Genomic DNA, 21,821 nt, shown 5'->3' on the forward strand with positions numbered 1-21,821 from the left:
CTGGACTATGTGCCCCATACCTAGACCGCAGTCATGAGTTATTTTCATCTGACTTATGTCCATTTGCGGCCCTCTTGTCTTGTCCGGTCCTGTGTCCCTTTGTTTTGTTCGTGTCTTCGTGGTCTCTTGTGTGTTTTGTCTCCCTCCCCCTTTTTGTTCTGTGTCACTGGCTACTAACTGTTGGCCCTCTGCGCTCTGCTGAGGCGACCCCAGCTTTGATGGGTCCTACTTACGCCTGCATTTACGCCCTCTTAAACTTTGTGGACACTTGCTTTGTTATATGGTACATCAGAGGTCGTTATGCGCCTTCTACGGACACATTCTCTTCTTGTTTTATGATATGTTTATTGCTATACTGCTGTTTACATATGTATCTAATATCCCATGTCAAGCTACCAGTTTGCTTTTACATATGGTTGTCCTATTGATGCCAATGTATTGCATTGTATTGTTATTTCTGGTTACCATCATTCTACACCGTTCATTTACAGTTATGCAACCTGTTACATTTATCTTCCCTTCCTCTTTTTGTTTCTTTGTGTTCCCTTCCCTTCTGTTCGCCATTACCTGCCCCCCCTTTCCCCTTCCCCCTCCCTACCCTCCCCCTCTTTTACCTTCCCCCTCCCCCCCCCCCCCCCTCTTTTACCTTCCCCCTCCCAGTCCTACCATACCTCTTCACCGTGAACCTATTTCCTTACCCTGCCTTTCCTTCCTTCCCCCCCCTCCCTCCCCCCCCCCTTTGGTGGATATGCCATTACTGTGTTACCTATTGTTGTACTTTAAAAAATTTGAAAACCTCATTAAAATAATTTGAAACATTAAGTATACAGCCGCATAAACGTTTGCTGACCCGCCGTCTACGTCAGAGAGATATTTACTCGACTACTCCAGTAGAGTAATCTCTACTTCACGCAGAAACAATATCTGCATGAAAATTCCATTGAATTTAACCCTTAGAGGACTGGGCCAATTTAAATTTTTGCGTTTTCGTTTTTTCCTCCTTGTGCTTAAAAGGCCATAGCCGTTGCATTTTTATTACCTAAAAAACCCACATGAGCTCTTATTTTTTGCGCCACTAATAGTACTTTTGCAATGACAGGCTGATTTTTTTTAAACAGTACACTGCAAAAGCAGAATAAAATTAAATGTGTGGTGAAATTAAAAAAAAACACGCTTTTTTTTTTATTTGGAGGGTTTTTGTTTTAACGCTGTTTGCCCTGGGGTTAAACTGACTTGTTATACATTTTCCTCAAGTCGTTACGATTACAACGATATGTAACATGTAGCTTTTTTTTTCATCTGATGGCTTGTAAAAAATTCAAACCATTGTTAACAAATATATGGTCCTTAACCCCTTATGGTCAAAGCCAATTTTCGTTTTTGCGCTTTTGCTTTTTCCACTTTATGTTTAAAAGGTCATAGCACTTGCATTTTTTCACCTAGAGACCCACATGAGCCCTTAGTTTTTGCGACACCAATTGTACTTTGCAATGACAGACTTTATTTTACCAACAAAATATGAAGCGAAATCTGGAAAAAATCATTTGGGCTGTCAAATTGAAAAAAAAAGAATTTGGTTTCATTTCAGGGAGTTTTGTGTTTATGCCGTTCACCCTGGGGTAAAACTGACTTGTTTTACATGTTCCTCAAGTCGTTACGATTACAACGATATGTAACATGTATAACCTTTCTTATATGTGATGGCTTATAAAAAATTCAAACCATTGTTAACAAATATATGTTCCTTAAAATAGCTCCATTCCCAGGCTTATAGAGTTTTTATCCTTTGGTCTATGGGGCTGATTGAGGTGTCATTTTTATGCGCCATGATGTGTTCTTTCTATCGGTACCTTGATTGCGCACATGCAACTTTTTGATCGCTTTTTATTACATTTTTTCTGGATTTGATACGACCAAAAATGCACAATTTTGCACTTTGGAATTTTTTTGCGCTTGCGGCGTTTATCATGGGAGATCAGCAATGTGCTAAAGTAATAGTTTGGGCGATTACACGCGCAGCGATACCAAATATGTTTATTTATTTGTTTATTTACTTATTTATATTTATAAAATGGGAAAAGGGGGGTGATTTGGACTTTTATTAGGAGAGGGGATTTTTCATTAATAAAAAAACATTTTAACTTTTTTTTTTACATTAACAAGAAGTCCCCCTGGGGGGACTTGTATATACACAGCACTGATCTCTCATAGAGATCAATGCTGTGTATATACACAGCAGAGTTCGATTCGATCGGTGATAGATTGCTCTGGCCTGCTGCAGGCCACAGCAATCTATTGCCAAGCCGGGATCAGCGTCATTGCAACGCTGAGGCCCGGCACGGGCAGAAGAACGGATCTCCGACCCACTAGACACCAGGGATGCACGGAACTAAGCTTCTAAATGCAGCTGTCAGGTTTGACAGCTGCATTTAGAGGCTTAATTAGCCGGCGCGGCAACGGGACCCATGCCGCTAATAGAGGCACTCCACAGCTGCAGATCACAGCCGGGAGTGGCGCCGTTCAGCGCGGAGTCCCGGTGGGACCCCTCTCTGAACTCTCCCTGCGGCACCATGACGTATCTGATACGTCATGGGTCGCTAAGTGGTTAAAATCGCTCTATTCCCATTCTTATAGCGCTTTTATTCTTTGGTCTATGGGGTTGATTGAGGTGTCATTTTTTGCACCATGATGTGTTCTTTCTATCGGTACCTTGATTGCACATATGCGACGTTTTGTTCGCTTTTTATTACAATTTTTCTGGATTTGATGCGACAAAAAAATTCACAATTTTGTACTTTGGGATTTTTTGCCGCTTACGCCGTTTACGGAGCGAGATCAGGAATATAATAAATTAATATTTTGGGCGAATACACACGTGGTGATTTTAAATATGTTTATTTATTTATTCTTATTTATAACATGGGAAAAGGGGGGTGATTCAAACTTTTTTAGGGCTTTTTATTAATAACAATTTTTTTTTTTCATTACACTTATACTAGAAGCCCCCTTGGGGGACTTCTAGTATAAGTACACTGATCTCTCATTGAGATCTATGCAGTATAGTTATACTTCATATATGAATGAGATCGGCACTCGATTGCTTTTGGCTGCTGCCCCAGACAACGTCGCGCGCGGGGGGGGGGGGGGGGGAATCTCCCCACTAGACACCAGGGATGAGGCTGCATGAAGTATTCAGATCTGAATATTTAATTAGCGGGCACGGCGATCGGACCGTGCCCGCTAATAGCCGCGGTCCCGGGCTACATGCGGCACCCAGGACCACGAGCCCCACTCTGAACCCCCGTAGGCGGCCCAGGACGTACAGGTACACCCAGGGTCGTCTAGGGGTTAATTGGAAAAACAGGGAAAGAACCGTGACAAAAGAAAAACTGTGCGTGAACAACTAATAAACATCCGCTGTTTGCAAAAGACGTCTAAAAAGAATTGTCATGATCATTATTTTGACGTCCATGGTGATAAGGTCCGTTATTCAATACATTGTCTGCATTGGACGTCCGTCTTTCCACTGACTGCATTGCATTACAGTCAGTTATATTGTGGCGCGAACGGACGTTGTTTTAAATAGCAAAAACGGCCACCTTTTCTCCATTATTGATTTTGTGTGAACATAGCCCAACACCTTCCTTGAGTGGTTTTTGGTGATTGCCTTCCCTCTGTGAGGTTAAGGTTTAATTACTAGACACTGAGAATGCTACCCTAATTATGATACTTCTCTTTTTGTTGTATTTTCCTAGATTCCTTTGTATTTACATGCTGTGGATTGTATGTGAATTTTCCTGTTTCATGGTTTTATTGTTGTTTATGCCAAATGTATCATATAATACATCCTAATAAAAACGAGTTAAAAAAAATAGGCTTTGGCCTTGATTATAAACTTAAGTGATTAGTGTACCCTATTCTAACTGTATGGCTGCGGGGAATGGTATATATAAGCAGCATAATAAATGCACACTAATTCTTGAATGGAAAGTAGTAGCATCGGAAGTTAACTAGGATAGTAAGATCAGGGGTGGCAGATATAAATATTGCAGTACTTTTACATGTGATTTGCAATTTTCTTTTAAAAGATGAAATGATGAACACAATTGAATAATGTTTGTGTGATGCATGTGAAATGGTTTCATACCTTTATCTTGTCTAGGAAAGTATTATCTTCATTCCATTTATCCCGGAATGTAATCTGGTCAGGCCCTCCCTTATAGAACTCAATCAGCAGTGCCTGTAAAAGAAATAGTGACTGAAAAACACAGTTCTGACTGAACGTTACTATATGTTATGCAATTAATATCATGGTTGTGTTGAGCCTGCTAGATTGGTTCCTGCCGTTGTTAGGTGCTTTCTGGTCCCAGTCATCAAACCTCAAAGATAAGCGATGGAATATAACCTTTTCCCAATTGATATGTGGCCACTTCCTTTGGCCTGAATACCCCTTTCAAAAGGGGTTGTCTTACAATTAATACTTAGAGTCACTGTCGTGAATTTTTTTTTGCAGAAATCAATAGTCCAGGCGATTTTAAGAAACTTTGTAAATGGGTTTATTAGGCAAATATGCCATTATCGGCATTTAAAAAGCCTTTTCCCAGGTTCCCCCCCTCCACTCCTTTCTGTCATCCACTGCTCAGAATCAGGAAATCTCAATTAGACGCATCCTGTCTGTTCTATGAAGAGGGGAGGGGGGAAAAGAGACGGAGGAGAAATGTCAGTAGCAGAAAACAGAGAACAAATGATTACTCAGCAGGGGAGCTATTCAGAGTGCTATTTAGAGGTCAGAGAGGTCAGTGGTGACTGTCAGAGGAGAGAGCCCAAGTTGTAGCTTTTAATTAACTCTGTGTTGTCCTGTTTTGGTGTCTCATTTTTCTCTCTCCATAGGAGAACAATGAAGACAAGGGGGAGAGCTTCAAACTGCTTTTTCATGATAAAAATTAATTTTTCGGCTAATAAACCCAATTACAAAGTTTCTTAAAATCACCTGTACTATTGATTTCTGCAAAAAAAAATAAAAAAATCACGATAGTGACTCTCTTAACAGTGGATGGTGAGTGAACGTGGAGCATAAAAATGCTGGGCCCTCCCAGTGATCTTGAGAATGGGGTCTTGATTACAGGTGTCCTCTATGCCGCCCAACATACAGCATTACTGGAGTTATCCAGGATTAGTATATTCACAGCTGCTTTCATACAAAAACAGCATAACCCCTGTATGTGTTGTACTTCAATTCAGTTCCATTAGCTGAAAAACCAAACCAAACTGGGGACAAGAGTGGTGCTGTTTCTGAAAGAAAGCAGCCACGTGTTTGAAACCTGGCTAAATCCTAAAATACTGTATGCCTTTTTTGGCACATATGTAACTCCTCAGCTTCTAAGAGCAATAACGTTTATGTTCACATTTTTTTATTTTAACCCCTTCCTGACATATACTGTACAGTTATGGCACAGGTTTGTGGACTTTAGTGCATCATACCGCAACTGTATACATGCCTTTGCTATTATATTATGACGCATGAAGCTGAGCTCTCTTTATTGAGGGTAAGGACCAGCTGCTATTAGCTGCCAGGTACTCAAAGTCTGCTGCGCTCTCTCCTCAGCTATATCTCCTGATCACAGCGGGTCTCCGCAGCGAGACCTACTGTGATCAATAACTTCTGATATGTCAAAAGTTATTTTTTGATGATGGGTACTAGGGATGGTCCGAACCGAGTCAGTAATGATTCCTGCTGTCTGCCCGGAGAGGGTGGATACAGCGGGAGGACAGCCTGGAAAGCTGGGATACAGCCATAGCCATAGGCTGTATCCCACTTTTCGAGGCGGTCCTCCCGCTGACAGCGGGAATCTCATGCCGAGCGTTCGGGTTCATACGAACCCGAACCTCGGCAGGTTCGGACCATCCCTAATGGGTTCCCTTTCAAGCTTTCCTTCTTTGGTTAACTGTCATAAAGTTATCAAGCTGTGTAAAACAGAAACTGGTGTAAACTACCCATGGCACCAAATCAGTTCTTTTTTCAGCTCTTGTAAAATGAAAGCTGAGCTGTAAATTGGTTGCTGTGAGCAGTTTACACCAGTTTCTGTTTTACACAGTTTGATAAATTTGGGCCTAATTTATTATTAATATCCATAGTTCTGTCCTCAATTGCAGACAGCACAAAGGACCCATACATTTCAATGGCCCCATTCACATGATGGCCTTGATCCATGCTGCAAAAAAAAAAAAAAAAGACAGGTCCTATTACGGGCCCGCAGCTCACACTTGTGGAACAGATTACTAACTGTCTATGTAAAGGTCAGTGAATTCCAGAGCACTACGGATGCACTGTAGTACAGTCTGTAGTTGCAGGTCCGCAATTACGGGTCACACTACGGACGTGTAAATTAAGGCTTTTCCTGCAAACTGCTGTTCACTGTCTGTTAGGGACAAGACAGAAAACAGTAGGGGCTCTTCCCCAGCTATATACTCTGGGGCTCTTATTAGTGGAGATTCTCCCTCTCCCGCCAGATACTTCAGTGCTTCAGTCCTGTTTTGGTTATGGAGCATCACACAACTTCATCCACTAGTATAATGATCTGGGGAGCTATCAAATAGGGAGGGATGAGGGAACGAGGGACATCCTTTGGCCACATGTGTTGCTTATCATGGCAGGGCTTCCAGCTGTCATTTTACAGCAGGATAATGCTCACCCACACAAAAAAGGCTTTCCCAGGAACATAAGTGCCAGATTGAAACAGGTCGTGGCCTTCTCAGTCACCAAATTTATCACCAATCTAACATTGTTTGGTGAACGAGCTTCGAAAGAGTATGAGTGTGCAGGATCTACAGGCCCAGCTGCAACATCTTTAGGCAAATGTGCGTCATGATTCCATACAGAACCTGTATAGACTTGCATGTCAAACAGCATCTCATCTTGTATCCAGGCTAGAGAAGGGTACAAGGGGTACAACAGGGTACTAGAGCCTCCTTTCAATTATTCGGTTTTCCCCAATAAGCATACCCTTTTGGCACTAATATTGTAATAACTTTCATATATCATTATTACATTTATACATATTGTTTCATTTGGTTGGTGAATAATTTTTTGTGAGTGTATGGTTAACATGAAGACTTCATTCAAATAATGTTCCCCTTAAAGGGCACTAGTGTCCTTTTTGTCTCCCACAAAATAACATTCATATCTCACAAATGCATTAAAGAATTTATTAAGGATTAGAAAATACTATACAAAACCCGAGGACAGGTGTGGTGCTGTTTCTGAAAGAAATAAGCTATGTCTCCAATCCTGGATAATCCTCTTTAATTAAACATTTTAATGCCCAAGTATGTAAAAAATAGAGACCCAGAGTTTTTACCATGTCATGCAAGATGTCATTGGTTAGAAAGCTGTCCTGTATGTATGTAACCTCAACCTCCATAGGAATTCCATAATCATTTGGACGGTGCTGGAAGAGATTTTAAAATGTTAAAAGAATGACTACAAGTAACTTCCAAAACAGTAAACATGAACTATTAGGTGTCTAACTAACCTCTGCTGGAGGCATCACCCAGAATGGACATATTGTTGACTTGGCTCCATGGTTCCCACGGAAGTATGGCGCTAATTGGAAAAAAGGAAACTACTATTAAGGGAGCACAGATCTTTAAATTGTATGGTTTGGTGAGGTAAAGGGAGAACTTTCTCACCACATATCAAGCCCAAACATGGCTGGAAACTGTTCTCTGAGCCCTGCAGTTTTAGCTGATAATCCATCTGAGACTCAATGTCCTGCAGTGATGGCAGTGCAGGACTAAAGGGATGACTATGATACCAGCCAACTAAAGACAGACCCCGTAGGAAGAAACTGTGATAGATCTGGTTTGGAAAAAAAGGTAACATGAAAAGAAAATGAATGAATGAAGGTGATGTAGGAAACTGAAATTTGTACATGCAAATTACGCAAGACTTTTACAGATATCCTTAAAGTGTCGCTGTCGTTATAACTTTCAAAATCTAAATCAGCAGGGAATATCAAATAAAGCAAGTTTGCAATTTAGATTCATTTTTTTTTTTATTATTTATGATGGAAAACACAGCATTTTCTGTGTTTATTTTTTATTTCTTCACCTGCACAAGACTAAAAAGCTGCCTTCAGGAGACTGGACCTGGATTTCAGATAAGCCCTGAAGCCGGTGCCTTAACGCATACAGGCCTACATTTACGCCTGCGGTTTCCCCGATCGCTGTGTGCACACACAGCAATCGAGGAAGATGGCCTGCTATAATGTATAGCAGGCCATCTCTGCTCAACAGCACCAATCGCCATAAGTGTTCTGGGGAAAGATGGCGCCGATGCCACCCCCATGATCGCCTTCATGCGCCGGCCAGTACAGGCCAGCCCATCACGGCGATTTAATTGTTAAAAAAAAAGTGTTACCTGGTTCTGCACCTCTCAGCTACCTAGGTAGCTGAGGGGTGCAGAAGAGGTGTGTATAGTGTAGGTGCACTATACTCACCTGATCCCCGTGTCCGGAGCGAAGATCGGCGGTCCCGCAGCGTCCTCTTCTCCCCGTCGTCTAACTTCAGCTACCGTTGTCTAACTTCGGCTTTTCGGGCTCCCCCATCGTCTAACTTTGGCAATCTTCGGCAGCTTCGCTCTACTGCCCCCTAGCGGCTGATCTGTGTTTATTATACACTGATCAGTTGCTTTGGGGTAAAAAGATTGGGGTTTTTTTCAATTTTTTTTTTCTTTTTATGCGTATGGGTTTTCCCCCCCTTTTTTTCCCCCTATATCCTACCGCCACTGTCTGCTGACACTTACATACCCGATATACCAATCCCCATATAAAAATGGCTCCCAGGGTGTTTTCGGTGGAGCAGGCATACACTATTATTGCCTCCAACACCAAAACAGTGAGGATGAATGGGGGATCCTTTTTTACTCCATTCATCCTCATCATCATAAACCAGTGACGTGTCTGGGGGTAGCGTACAAATTCTGTGAGAGTACCTCAGGGTACACTTACAGATTTAGGGTTTGTGCACACTGCGGAATGGCGAAGGATAACCCTTCAGGCATTCCGCAGCTGACACCCACTGGCAGATTGATGCGGACGCGGGCGACTCCGCCTGTGTCATAGACTCCATTCTATGCACGGGCGGATTCCGTCGTCCGTCCAAAGAATGAATGTGTTGAAGGAAGTGTATGAAGGAAGGGAAACCCGAATCCAGACCCCAGATGCCCCCCCCCCCCCCCAATCTTCGGAGTTAGTGGGAAGATCGTTCGGGGACTGATCTTCCCACTGCTGGATAAAAGTTACCACCTCTACTGGGATAACTTTTATACCAGCATCCCCCTCTCCCGGTCCCTCGCTGCCCGAGCTACTGTAGCTTGCGGCACGATCCGAAAATATCAGAAGCAGTAATTAGAGCCCTAATATTTAGCAGCCATGGAGCAGACCCAGCGCTTCTGGATATGAAGGACCCCGTATCGTACCAGGGCAACATTTTCCAGGTGACGTCCCGCACACTGGAAAACAGGAGAACCCAGATGAAGTGCAGAGTGTGCCATAACGGGGATCAGGAAGGACACCATTTTCCAGTGTGACACCTGTCTTGATCACCTGGCCTCTGCATAAAGGATTGCTTCAAGGCGTACCACGCGTCACTGGAGTTCAAAATTTTCTAAATTCTTTCCCTTATTCCTATTTCAGGGATCACGTTGACCGAAGGATTGTTCTGATTGCCATTATGGAGTCGGGAAGGAATTTTTTCCCTGTGATGAGGCTACTGTCGTCTGCCTCACGAGGGTTTCTTTTTGCCTTCCTCTGGATCAACACAGGTTGAATTTGATGGACTCCTGTCCTTTTCAACCTTATAAACTAATAATTGGCTTAATACCCCAAATAAATTAAAAATTGTCCCTTTTCCCCAGCTTAATAGGTATGGCCCCTATTCCCATTAGAAGCTTGCCATAATGCAATTACAAAGCCTCTGTGCTGCCAGAACAATAAAAAAACCCCACAAGTGACCCCATTCTGGAAACTACACCCCATAAGGAATCTAACAAGGAGTGCAGCGGGGGTATAGCCCCCTGGTGACGGGCACATTTGTGACATGAAAATTAAAAAATTAAAATTAAAAACATGAAAAAAAATTTTATTTTTTATTTTCACACCACATGTGCTACATATGTGCCAGTCACCAGTGGGGTCAATATGCTCACTGCACCCCTTGTTAGAATCCTTGAGGGGTGTAGTTTCCGAATGGGGTGACTTGTGGGGGGTTTTACTGTCCTGTCAGCACAGGGGATTTGTAGTTGCGACATGGCCTCAATCCTCCATTCCAGCCTCCATTCCATTGGTGCTCTGTCCCTTTGGTGGCTTGCCTTGTGCCCATATGGCACATTATGTCCACATGTGGGGTATTTTCATACTCAGGGGAAATTACCCTACACGTTTTGCATTCATTTTCTTTTTTAACCCCCTGTGGAAATAGAAAATATCAAGGCTAGACCAACATTTAGTGTAAAAATTGTTTAATTTTTACACCAACTCATTGATCTTTGATTGATTGATTTTTTTCATTTTCACAAGAGGTTAAAAGAAAAAAAAAAACTAAACGTGTAGAGCACTTTCCCCTGAGTACGAAAATACCCCACATGTTGACATAAAGTGCCATGCGGATGCAGGGTAAGCTTCCAAAGGGTAGGAGTGCAATTTGGCTGGAATGGATTTCGAGGGCCATGTTACATTTAAAAAAGGCTCCTGTGTTGCCAAGATAGTTTAAACCCTCTTCAAGTGGAAACTTTACGCCACAAGGAATGTAACAAGGGGTGTAGTGAGCATATGGACCCCACTGGTGACGGGAACAAATGTGGAGCAATGTGGCGTGAAAATTTTTTATACTATAATGTTGGTCTAGCCTTGAATTTTTCATTTTCACAAGGGGTTAAAAGAGAAAAAAAAACACACAAAATGTGTAGAGCAATTTCCCTTGAGTCCGTAAATACCCCACATGTGGACATAAAGCGCCATGTTGGTGCAGGGCAAGCCTCCGAAGGGAAGGAGCGCCATTTGGATTTTGGAGGCTGGATTTGGCCAGAATGGATGATGAATACCATATCGCATTTACAGAGCCCTCGTGCTGCCAAGACAGTGAAACCCCCCCCACAAGTAACCCCATTCTGGAAACAACATCCCTCGAGGAATCTAACAAGGGGTGCAGGGAGGATATGGACCCCTTGATGACTAAAAATTTTCCCTTTTGCGTCACATTGTTCCACTTTTGTGCCCGTCACCAGTGAGGTCAATTTGCTCCCTGCACCCCTTGTTAGATTCCTTGAGGGGTGTAGTTTCCAGAATGGGGTCACTTGTGGGGGGTTTCCAGTGTTTTGGCAGCACGAGAGCTTTGTAAATGCGGCATGGCCCTTGAAATCCATTCCAGTGAAATTCAGCTTCCAAAGGCCAATTGGCGCTTCTTCCCTTTGGAGGCTTGTCCTGCGCCCGCTTGGCACCTTATGTCCACATGTGGGGTATTTCCGTACTTGGGAGAAACTACGCTACATGTTTGGTGTTTTTTTTTCTTCTTTGATCCCCTTGTACAAATGAAAAATTGAAGGCTAGAACAACATTTTAGTGTAAAAAATTTAATTTTTCCTTTTTCACGCCACATTGTTCTAAAAATCTGTGAAGCACCTGTGGGGTCCAAATGCTCTCTGCACCCCTTGTTACATTCCTTGAGGGGTGTAGTTTTCTAAATGGTGTCCCTTTAGTGGTGTTTTCTATGTTTTGGCACCCCAGAGCCTCTGCCAACCTAAAGTGATACAGTCAAAAATGACCAAATATAACGGAGGCGTTGAAATTCACTAGGCGCTTCTTTGTATCTGAGGCTTGTGGTTGTGTATTAGGGCCACATATAGGGTATTTCTATAAACTGTAGAAACGGGGCAATAAGTATTGGGGTGCATTTCTCTGGTAATAAGTTTACAATTATGAAAGATATTGGATTACAATAAAATCTCTGCACAGAATTTTCAAATTTCTTACACACTTAGCTTTTATTTCCGTGACTCCCCTAAAGGGTTAAAAATCTTTCTGGATGTGCTTTTGCAGAGTTTGGGGGGTGCAGTTTCTGAAATGGGGTGCTTTGTAGGGCTTTCTAACATACAGTCCCCTCAAATACACTTTAAGGCCATGTTCACACCGCGTATGAGACCGGCCGTACCGGCCGGATGATCTTTCCTCCGTGGAGCTCTGATACGGGCACATCAGCGCGCCCCATAGCACAGAGTGAAGCAAGCGGCCGGAGCCGCTCGCTTCACTGTGTGAACTGCCAGGTCCTTCTGCGGGCAGAATTAATTGAATTCCGTCCGCAAATAATGGACCTGTCAGTTGTTTGCGGCGCCGCATGGGAACCGGCCGGAGTGTATACAATGTGTGTACGCTCCGGCCGGGATCCCATAGCAAATAATGCTATGTTCCACCCCGCAAATCTACGGCTGTAGTTCTGCGGTGAGAACTACGGCCGTAGATTTACGTAGTGTGAACATAGTCTAAACCTGAACAAGTTTAAGCTTTCTATTGTCTAAAAAAATGAAAGGAAGTTTAATAAATGCTGCCAACATAAAGTAGACATGTTGCTAATGCTATTTAATATATAAATTATGTGGCATAGCCATTGTCAGAAAAGTTTCAAAGTTGGAAAAATGCAATGTTTCACGTTATTTGGGATTTTTTCATAAAGATTTATGTGTCAACTCCAATTTACCAGAAATGTAAAGTACAATATGTTACGAGAAAACAATCTCAGAATCAGCCGGATAGGTAAAAGCATTCCCAAGTTATCAATGAATAAAGTGACACAGGTCATATTCATAAAATTTGCCTCGGCCTTTAAGGCCATTTCAGGCCCGGTCCTTATGGGGTTAAAGCATGATAACTAAAAACAATGAATGTAAGTTACAAACAGGCTTTATATCACATCTCCTGTTGATTTAGATTTTGAAAGTTCCGACAGGTACACTTTAAATTATTTTAAACTATATGCCAGCTTTGCAATGTCTCTTTGCTAATGATGTTCTGAGTAAAATTGGAATGTGGCAGCATATATGTACATAAATGTAAGGTGGCAGTGACATACATTGTTTACTCATGTAAATTCTGTCCTAACTGCCCATGTGTTCCCTTCTGTTCAAGCCAGAACTACACCTGAACGTGACTAAAATGTTTAAATAGCTGTGATTCTGCTGCCTGTATCTGTCTATGTTCTGGATGCATTTAGTTTCCGTAGAGCACCTCCACAGTTGCAGATGCAACCAGAGACTGTAGAAAGTTACATGTCCCACCATGTTCCAGTATTTACAATACCCATATGTGGGCGGCAAGAGGCCTTTAACTGCAGAGCTGGGGTAAGGTATGAAGATGATTGTAGTTCTATGTTCAAAAGGTTATGGCCTTTGTGGAAGTCTTCACATAAGGAAATTATTTCTTTAAATGTCCTATTCCTTTTTTATCCACTTCTGCAAATTTTCCCAAACATCACCTCTTCTTCCACTGCCACAGCGGTCTCGGTGTCTCTCAGGCGAGAGCGACATGGAAAGGCACGCAGCACAGTCAACACTGTAGAAAGAGTTACATTTTTTCCCCTCACAATACTTAAAGTGATCCATCACTATCATATAAAGTACTAAGAACAAAGGAATACTTACATTGGCTGTTGGTGTCCCAGCGCCCACCAAGGTATCCCACTACTTCACTGCGAGTCAAGTGACTGTGAAAATCCTGATATAAGATGTATAATTTTTGAAGTTTATTAACAGAATTGCATTTGAAAAGACACCGAGTGAACACAAACTTACCATTAATAGTAGAGTATTACTTGAAATGGACACATGAAAAGGCTGAAACTTGTTCAATGCCATAAAAGATGTGAGTTGAACCAGTGTATGTGGATCCCTAAACCAAAAATGAAGGATGATGACTGTAGTTATTTACACGTGGTTCAAGAGAAAAAGAGCAATTGTAACATCACAGGACTAAAGTAATTCATGGCCCTGATTGCAGGTTCCATTTTTGTTTTTTACCTACAAGGAAAAATAATGCAGCAGGCACTGCATTTTGCCTGTTAGGGGCATAAGAAACCCAATAGAATGCTAGTGTGATCAGAGCCTAACCCACAGTCAAGGGAAGAGAGATAAACAACACAATATTTTTAAATGGCATCCAACAAATTTCAGCAAGAGTAAATGTACGGTTATAGTTATTCCAGTTTTTAACTATTCCTAAAATTTGCTTGAAGATGCACCCATCCCACTCATTTCTCAGAATGTACAGTATACCTCCAAGATAGCCAAAAGGAAGTAGAAAAGAGCAGTTAGGACCTTTAAATATCAGGCAGGAAGATCATTGTGGTTGTATAGTTGCACAGTCAATGGTATAGCCCATGAGAGTTACCTGTGGGTACCTGATGATTAAAAGGGTTTTAGGGTACATTCCCATGTAATAATTAGCTGCAAATTTCAATATCAAATCCACAGCGTGAAATCATCAGTGGATTGAGTATGTGTGAACATAGCCTTAAAAAGAGGCATTATTGTAGTGTCATGGTACGGGTTTTCCACTAAGTTTCTAAGCCACCTGGGTAAAGAACCTCTGTCAGGTATCACACAAAGGGGATGAAGGAGTTGTTGTATGTATTTTCCCCACAAGGTTTCACTCTCTGCTTTGTATTTATGTTTTTTATCGAGCACAGCTGAAGGTAATGGGTTAACAGTTTACCTTCATATCTTATTGTTTTGACCAATCAAAGGTGCAGGTGCTTTCCCTCACTTTCCAACCTGTTACAATTCTTTTCTCTCCTCTCTTTCACAATCCCACCAATCACTGTAAGGCTTAGGGCCCTATTCCACTGGACGACTGTCGTTCAGATTATCGTTAAATCGTTCGAATCTAAACGATAATCGTTTGGTTGAAATGCAGTTAACAATTAACGACCGAACGAGAAGTAACCAAAGCTAAGTACTGACCCCCAGTAGGACAAATAGCTGGAAGCTGACATATCCTACTGACTATGCACGGCTCTTCTGGGAGGCCTCGGGAAACCTGCTACACCCAGTTGTAAAGCCCTGGGGCTCGTACTGCTCAACCTGACACTCGCAGAAGGCGGTCAGATAGCACTAAACAAGAGTACGGGTATTCTTCTCCTCTCTACACTTCTACTAAAACTAATCCAGGCAGAGTACACTACTACTTGGACAAGGCCCCCCAAGACAGTCCCCACAATCACTCTTCAAGCTACCTCAACCTCTAGTTCCTGTAGTTCTTCCAGTAAAGAAAGTTACCTAGTTAAGCCATCGGACCCTACTCGATTTTTGTGTCATTGCACCTGCACCCACACCTTACACTTGGGTCACACTTTTTTTTTTTTTATTCTCAATTTTATTCCTTTTTTCAATTTATAGAACAAAACATGCAGCAACATGCCGCACTCACAAAGTGCACTGACATACAAACATATCCTTATTGCATAGACATATTGTACAACAGAAGTCAGAAATAAAATTGTAACAAGTACCAAGGCAATCCGCAGCTCCCGATGGGTGGGTAGGCATAACGCAAACCAACTAGGGAGTGAGCTAACGCTCAAACAACTACCAAAGAGGGAAAAAAAAGGGAAGAAGAAAGAGCAAAGAAAAGGAAACAGAGAAGCTACAGGAGGGAAGTGAGGGGAAGATGGGGAGGAGAGGGGAGTTGAGCGGACCATTCCTCACTGAGTCAGGAGGGACCGGAATTCGGTCGATTCGGTAAATTGCTCCCAGTGAAACCACGTCCAGAAAAACCGAGAGTTGCTTTCATGCAGTTGCGCCGTGAGGTCCTCCATGCACTTGATATCCTGCACTTTACCGAGCCACATGGAGATACTCGGGGGCTCAGGTTGACGCCACAGCGCAGGGATACAGGCACGGGCGGCGTTGACCAGGTGACGGAGTACAGAGCGACGGTAAGACTTCAGAGGGATCTCCGACAGATGCAGGAGAAACAGTGATGGGGAGAAAGCAAGCTGAAAGTCAGGGAAAGTAGAGGAAATGCGCCATACTTCCCTCCAAAAGGGGACCAGCTTAGGGCAGCTCCAAAAGGTGTGGAGAAGGTGTGGAGTTCCTCCAGCAAAGCGGTGAGACCTCTGGAAAGATCCGATAGAGTCGGGTTGGCACTCGATACCAACGAGAGAGTAATTTGTATCCAGCCTCCTGGAGACGAGAGGCAATGGAAGTAGAGTGTGTACACGTGAAGACACGCTCCACCTCCGCTGCAGAAAACGTAATGTTGAGATCCTCTGCCCAAGCGTTGAGAAAGGGTGGCGGGGGCTGTTCCGGAGGCAAACCCAACATGGCATATAGAAAAGACAGAGTGTGGCGGAGAGGGCCGGAACCCAGACAGAGGGATTCAAACTGGGTAGGTGACCGTGCGAAGCAGGAGGGGTTGGGGAGGGAATGAAGGAAGTGGTGTAGCTGTAATGCCCGCCAGAATCCCAAAGGTGAAGGGTCCGCAAGGTCATTGAGCGAAGACAAAGACAGCCAATTCAAGCCTGAAAGGAAGAAGGCTGCACGGAAATTACCTGCACGGGACCAGGTGCGGAACAGTGGATCTTCCATGCCGGGCGAAAAGGAGGGGTTGCCCAAGACTGGAAATAAAGGAGAGGGGTGTGGCGCTAGGAAGCCAGAAGATAGATGTTTTGGCATATCTTCAGGGTCGGAGCAATAGTGGGGTGGTGGGCGAGTTGGCGACAGGCATCCGGTAGCCATGGGGCCGCCTGCAGTGAGAGGGGTGAAAACGCCATTTCGAGGCCTACCCACAGTTTCGTCTGGGTGTGACGATGCCAATCTACCACTCGCGAAAGGTGAGCAGCAACATAATAGTGGTAGAGGTTGGGGAGCCCCAGACCACCTCTCGATTTTGGGCGATACAGGACCGCCTTCGCTAGGCGGGGTTGCTTATGAGCCCAGATGAACCTGGTAAGGATTGTGGAAAGTTGCCTAAAGTAGGACAAGGGCACCGCCACCAGGAGGGCCTGAAAGAGGTACAGGAGGCGAGGCAAGATATTCATTTTAAAGATAGAGCAGCGCCCAAACCAGGAGAAAGTGCCCCTGTGCCACTTCAGCAAGTCTATTTCAATACGTTTCAGCATGGGAGGGAAGTTTGTTGTGAAGATATCAGAGGCAGAGGGTGTCAGCTGGACCCCCAAGTAAGTTAGGGAAGAGCACGACCAACAAAAGGGGAAGGCGGACTCCAGGGTGGCCACTGTGGGAGAAGGAAGAGAGAGATTAAGGGCCTCAGATTTTTGCAGGTTTATCTTGTAGTTGGAAAGGGTTTGGTACCGCGAGAGTTCCGAAAGAAGGTTAGAGAGGGACACAGAAGGACGGGTTAGAAAGAAAAGAAGATCGTCTGCGTACGCCGCTACCTTATGCTCCACTTGCCCCACACTCACCCCAGAGACATTGACATTGTTCCTGACATGTCTAAGGAAAGGTTCCAGTGTCAAGACAAAGATGAGAGGGGACAGGGGGCAACCTTGCCGCGTGCCGTTGGAAATAGAGAATGGGGCGGAGAGAAGGCCATTGACCGAGACCTTGGCTGAGGGGTGGGAGTATAGCGAGCCTATCCACGCCAACATATGAGGACCGAGGCCGATATATTGGAGGGTGGCAAAGAGGAAGGGCCAGCTGACTCGGTCAAAGGCCTTCTCTGCGTCCGTGGATAAGAGCATGGACGGCAGGCCTGAGGAACGAGCATGGTGAATAAGATTGAGGGCTCGGGTGGTGTTATCCCGTGCTTACCTCATAGGCATGAAGCCTACTTGGTCCGGGTGTATAACGGGCTGGAGAAGTGGCATCAAGCGGGCTGCCAAGATTTTAGAGAAAATGGGTCACACTTTTTACTTCAAGCGCAGTGTCCGTGTGTCCGGGGGTGGGTTCCAAAACCACTCCTGGCTGCCTCAGATTGCCATGTCATGTTTCCATGTCAGCCCTCCAAGGCTCTGTCGGCAGTTGTGCCTGCACACGGAAGTTTATAAGACTGAACTGTGATATGTATGCTTGTTCACCTCTTGTGAGATTTAAAGTGTCACTGTCGTTAAATTTTTTTTTGCGAAAATCAATAGTCCAGGCGATTTTAAGAAACTTTGTAATTGGGTTTATTATCCGAAAAATGCATTTTTATCATGAAAAAGCAGTTTGAAGCTCTCCCCCTGTCTTCATTGTTCTCCTATGGAGAGAGCTAAAGAAAAGACCAAAACAGGACAACAAAGAGTTAATCTACAAATCCCTCACCCGTTATCTGTTCTGACCATCACCAGTGTCCTGTCTGAGCTCAGATTACAGCTGTCACCCAGCTCCTTGCCTGTAATCCTCTGTTATCTGCTTTCTGCTGCCGGCTAACTCCCTCCTTCCTCCTCCCCCCTCCCCTCTCCCTAGAACAGACAGGGTACGTCTCCTGCAACAAGTCACAGTTTTCAGATTTTTCAGAGTGGATGAAAAAGAGGAAGGAGGGGGGGACCTGGGAAAAGGCTTTTTACATGCAGATAATGGCAGATTTGGCTAATAAACCCAATTACAAAGTTTCTTAAAATCGCCTGGACTATTGATTTCTGCAAAAAAAAAAATACGACAGTGACTCTTTAAGGTGAACAATGTCAGCATTTTTCCAATGTCAAACTGACAACTCCAGCAATATTTACAGTTGTAGATGCCATTTGTAATTAGGGTACATTCACACATACCATATGGCAGCAGATTCCATGCTGTTAATTTCGCTGTTAAATCTGCTGTGATTCTGATTACTATGAAAGTCTATGGCACTCCATGGCAATCGAGCAGCAGGAGGCGGCTATCTCACACCGCCCTCTGCTGCTTCCACTGCCAGGAGGGGAGCCGTGCCCCCCCACCCCCGGATATTTAACCCCATAGGCATCGCGGTCCGTGGGACCCTAGCGTCTATGGGGAATCCGGAGGGAGATCTGCTCCCTCTGACCCCCCCCCTCTTCACCCCCCTAGGCTGCTATGGGTATAACGATCAGGGTATAACGATCAGGCCCCTAATCATTTGAATGCGCTGTCAGTGTACTGAAAGCTCATTCACTATATAATACATTGCAGCACAGATCATGTGCTGTAATGTATTATAGATGTACCTATAAAAGTTAAAACACACACAAATACATAAATAAATAAAGTAATTCATTAAATAAATAAATATACACATTCCCCATCCCCCTTTATAAATGATCCCCTATAAATAAGATACATATATTTGGTATCGCCACATCCATAATGACCCTGTCTATTAACCGGTTACATTTATTGTTCCTCCCGATTAACGTCGTAAAAAATAAAAATAAAAAACTAACCAAAATTATTATTATTTTTTTTTTAATCCCGCTCCCTAAAAAATATAGAAAAAAACCTACCAAAACGTCACATGTACCCAAAAGGTGTACCACTAAATACGTCAGCTTATGCAGCAAAAAAAAAAAAAAAAGCCCTCACATAACTCCATTGGCGAAAAAATAAAAATATTACTGCTCTTTCAGAGTATGTTCACACTATGTATCTGTGCGGCTGTATTGCGGGATGTAAATAATCGGCCGTATTTTTCGCATTCATGCGTACGCTGGAAAGTATACGATATACGGCTGCACAGTTCACAGTATGTATGAGCCTACGGCCCGATCGTAAACGGACCCGTAAAAAATGAAGACCATTGTTTGCGGCCGGAACTGTGCAAATTCATGGCCGTGGATTGACAGGCGGTCCGTACAGAGTACTTAAAAAATAGCCAGCAATAAAGCCGATGCCTCTAATAGTTAATATATTAAATTAATAAAACACATTTTCTTTGTAATAAAGTCCCTTTCGTTGTTCAATAATTTAATTCTAACAAATCCATCATTGTGCAATTAAATATACTGTTAAAACAAATATATATATATATATAAATAAATGTATATTTATATATATATTTATTTTTTGACAGTATATTTAATTGCACAATGATGGATTCGTTTAAATTAAATTATTGAACAACGAAACTGATTTTATTATAACAAAAATGTGTTTTATTAATTAAATATTAATTAGTACAGGAAGCTCCATTAAGCCGTTAATTCATATTCCCGGTAAAGAGCGCATTCTGTACTAATCAATACTTGACTTTAATTAAAACATCAAATGTTTCTTCTAATTATGTTATCACAATAGCATTATTAGAAGAAACATTTTGAATTATATGTGCGCTCAGCTGATTGGCTGATCGGCTCAGCGCACATATAATGAGCGGGTCCGCAGCACAGTGACTTCATTGTGCTGCGGACCAGCGAAGAGGACACATCGGGACATCGGATGGTGAGTATAAAGCTTTCCCCACCCCCTCCCCAGCACTGCACCCATCCCAGTAAGGAAGGGGGGTCACTTAACCCCTTCCTTGCTGGGATGGGTGCAGTCTGACATCAGTCTGGCAGACTGTAAGCAGCGATCTGTAAAGATGCTGCATACTGTAAGGTGCACAACACCGCTCAATGATGGGTGTTGTGCTCCTGTTTGTGTGTTTTTTGTGTGTTTCTCCCTTTTTGTTTTTCAGATATCGGTATCCTGTGGATTACGTCAGATTCCATGGACTACGACGATGACCAGCGGTTGTTTGGTGTTTTTTTTTTTTATAAAATGGTCAATGAGGGGTGTGGGGGTGTTTTTATTTGAATAAAAAAAAAATTTCACTTGTGTCTTGTCTTTATTTCTTTACTTTATAGACTTAGTAGTGGAAGCCGTCTAATAGACGGAATCCATTACTAAGTCGGGGCCTAGTGTTAGCCGGTATAAAATGGCTAACACTAACCACCCATTATTACCCCAGTACCCAATGCCACCAGGGGTACTGGGAAGAGCCGGGTGCCAGTGGTCCCGGAGTGTCAAAATTGGTGCTCCTGGACTGGGGCGGCAGCAGGCTGGTAAGATTTAGGCTGGGGAGGGCCTAAACCAATGGCTCTTCCCACCCTGGTGTTACCAGGCTGCTGTCGCTTGGTTTTAAACCGGCTGGTTATAAAAATAGGGGGGTACACGGGCGGGGGTGGTGGGACACGGGGAAGGGGGCGATTCACAGACATAACATACATTACAAAGTTGTATAACTTTGTAATGTGTGTTATTCTGTAAATAATTTTTTAGCATATACTGTCAAAAAATAAATATATATATAAATATAAATTTATTTATATATATATTTATTTTAACAGTATATTTAATTGCAATATGATGGATTCGTTTAAATTTAATTATTGAACAACGAAAGGGACTTTATTACAACGAAAATGTGTTTTATTAATTAAATATATTAACCATGAGAGGCATCGGCATTACTGCAGAGGAACGCTAACCCCGGTAATAGCGATTCCTGTAAACTGTTTTCCTGCTTTCCCAGATGCATTCCAGAGGTGTTTGCATCACTTTCTAAAGATTTTATTTGTTATTTTTAGTTGAACCAGATTTCCAAGTAAATGACCGTATGTTTTTAGCCGCATGTCTATTTTTTCCCCACGGCCGTAGTTTCCAGCCACGTAAAAACTACGGCCGCAAATATACATAGTGTGAACATAGCCTCAATATGCAAGACACAAACAGTTTTTATAGTATAAGGCTATGTTCACACAACATCAAAAATAGAGAAAAGGTGGCCGATTTTGATTTTCAAAATAACGTCCGTTTTTTAATGTTTGCTATTTAACTGACTGCAATAGCAATGCATTGAAGTCAATGGGAAGACTCACGTCCAATGCACACAATGCATTGAATA

At 43.0% G+C, this 21,821-nt stretch overlaps 1 protein-coding gene across 1 annotated transcript in view; it reads right to left on the reverse strand.

The window, feature by feature from the left end:
- MPND (MPN domain containing) overlaps positions 1 to 21,821 on the reverse strand; it is a 204,910-nt gene that overhangs the window by 11,047 nt on the left and 172,042 nt on the right. Inside the window, exons 6-12 of the mRNA XM_069964537.1 lie at positions 13,841 to 13,937; positions 13,691 to 13,763; positions 13,525 to 13,601; positions 7,690 to 7,858; positions 7,533 to 7,603; positions 7,359 to 7,448; positions 4,148 to 4,240 (exon numbers count right to left, since the gene is read on the reverse strand). Of these exons, the coding sequence (XP_069820638.1) occupies positions 4,148 to 4,240; positions 7,359 to 7,448; positions 7,533 to 7,603; positions 7,690 to 7,858; positions 13,525 to 13,601; positions 13,691 to 13,763; positions 13,841 to 13,937 (670 nt within the window). The remainder of the gene's footprint in view (positions 1 to 4,147; positions 4,241 to 7,358; positions 7,449 to 7,532; positions 7,604 to 7,689; positions 7,859 to 13,524; positions 13,602 to 13,690; positions 13,764 to 13,840; positions 13,938 to 21,821) is intronic.

Source organism: Dendropsophus ebraccatus, chromosome 3 (genome assembly GCF_027789765.1).
Source record: "Dendropsophus ebraccatus isolate aDenEbr1 chromosome 3, aDenEbr1.pat, whole genome shotgun sequence".
NCBI classification, from domain to species: Eukaryota; Metazoa; Chordata; class Amphibia; order Anura; family Hylidae; genus Dendropsophus; species Dendropsophus ebraccatus.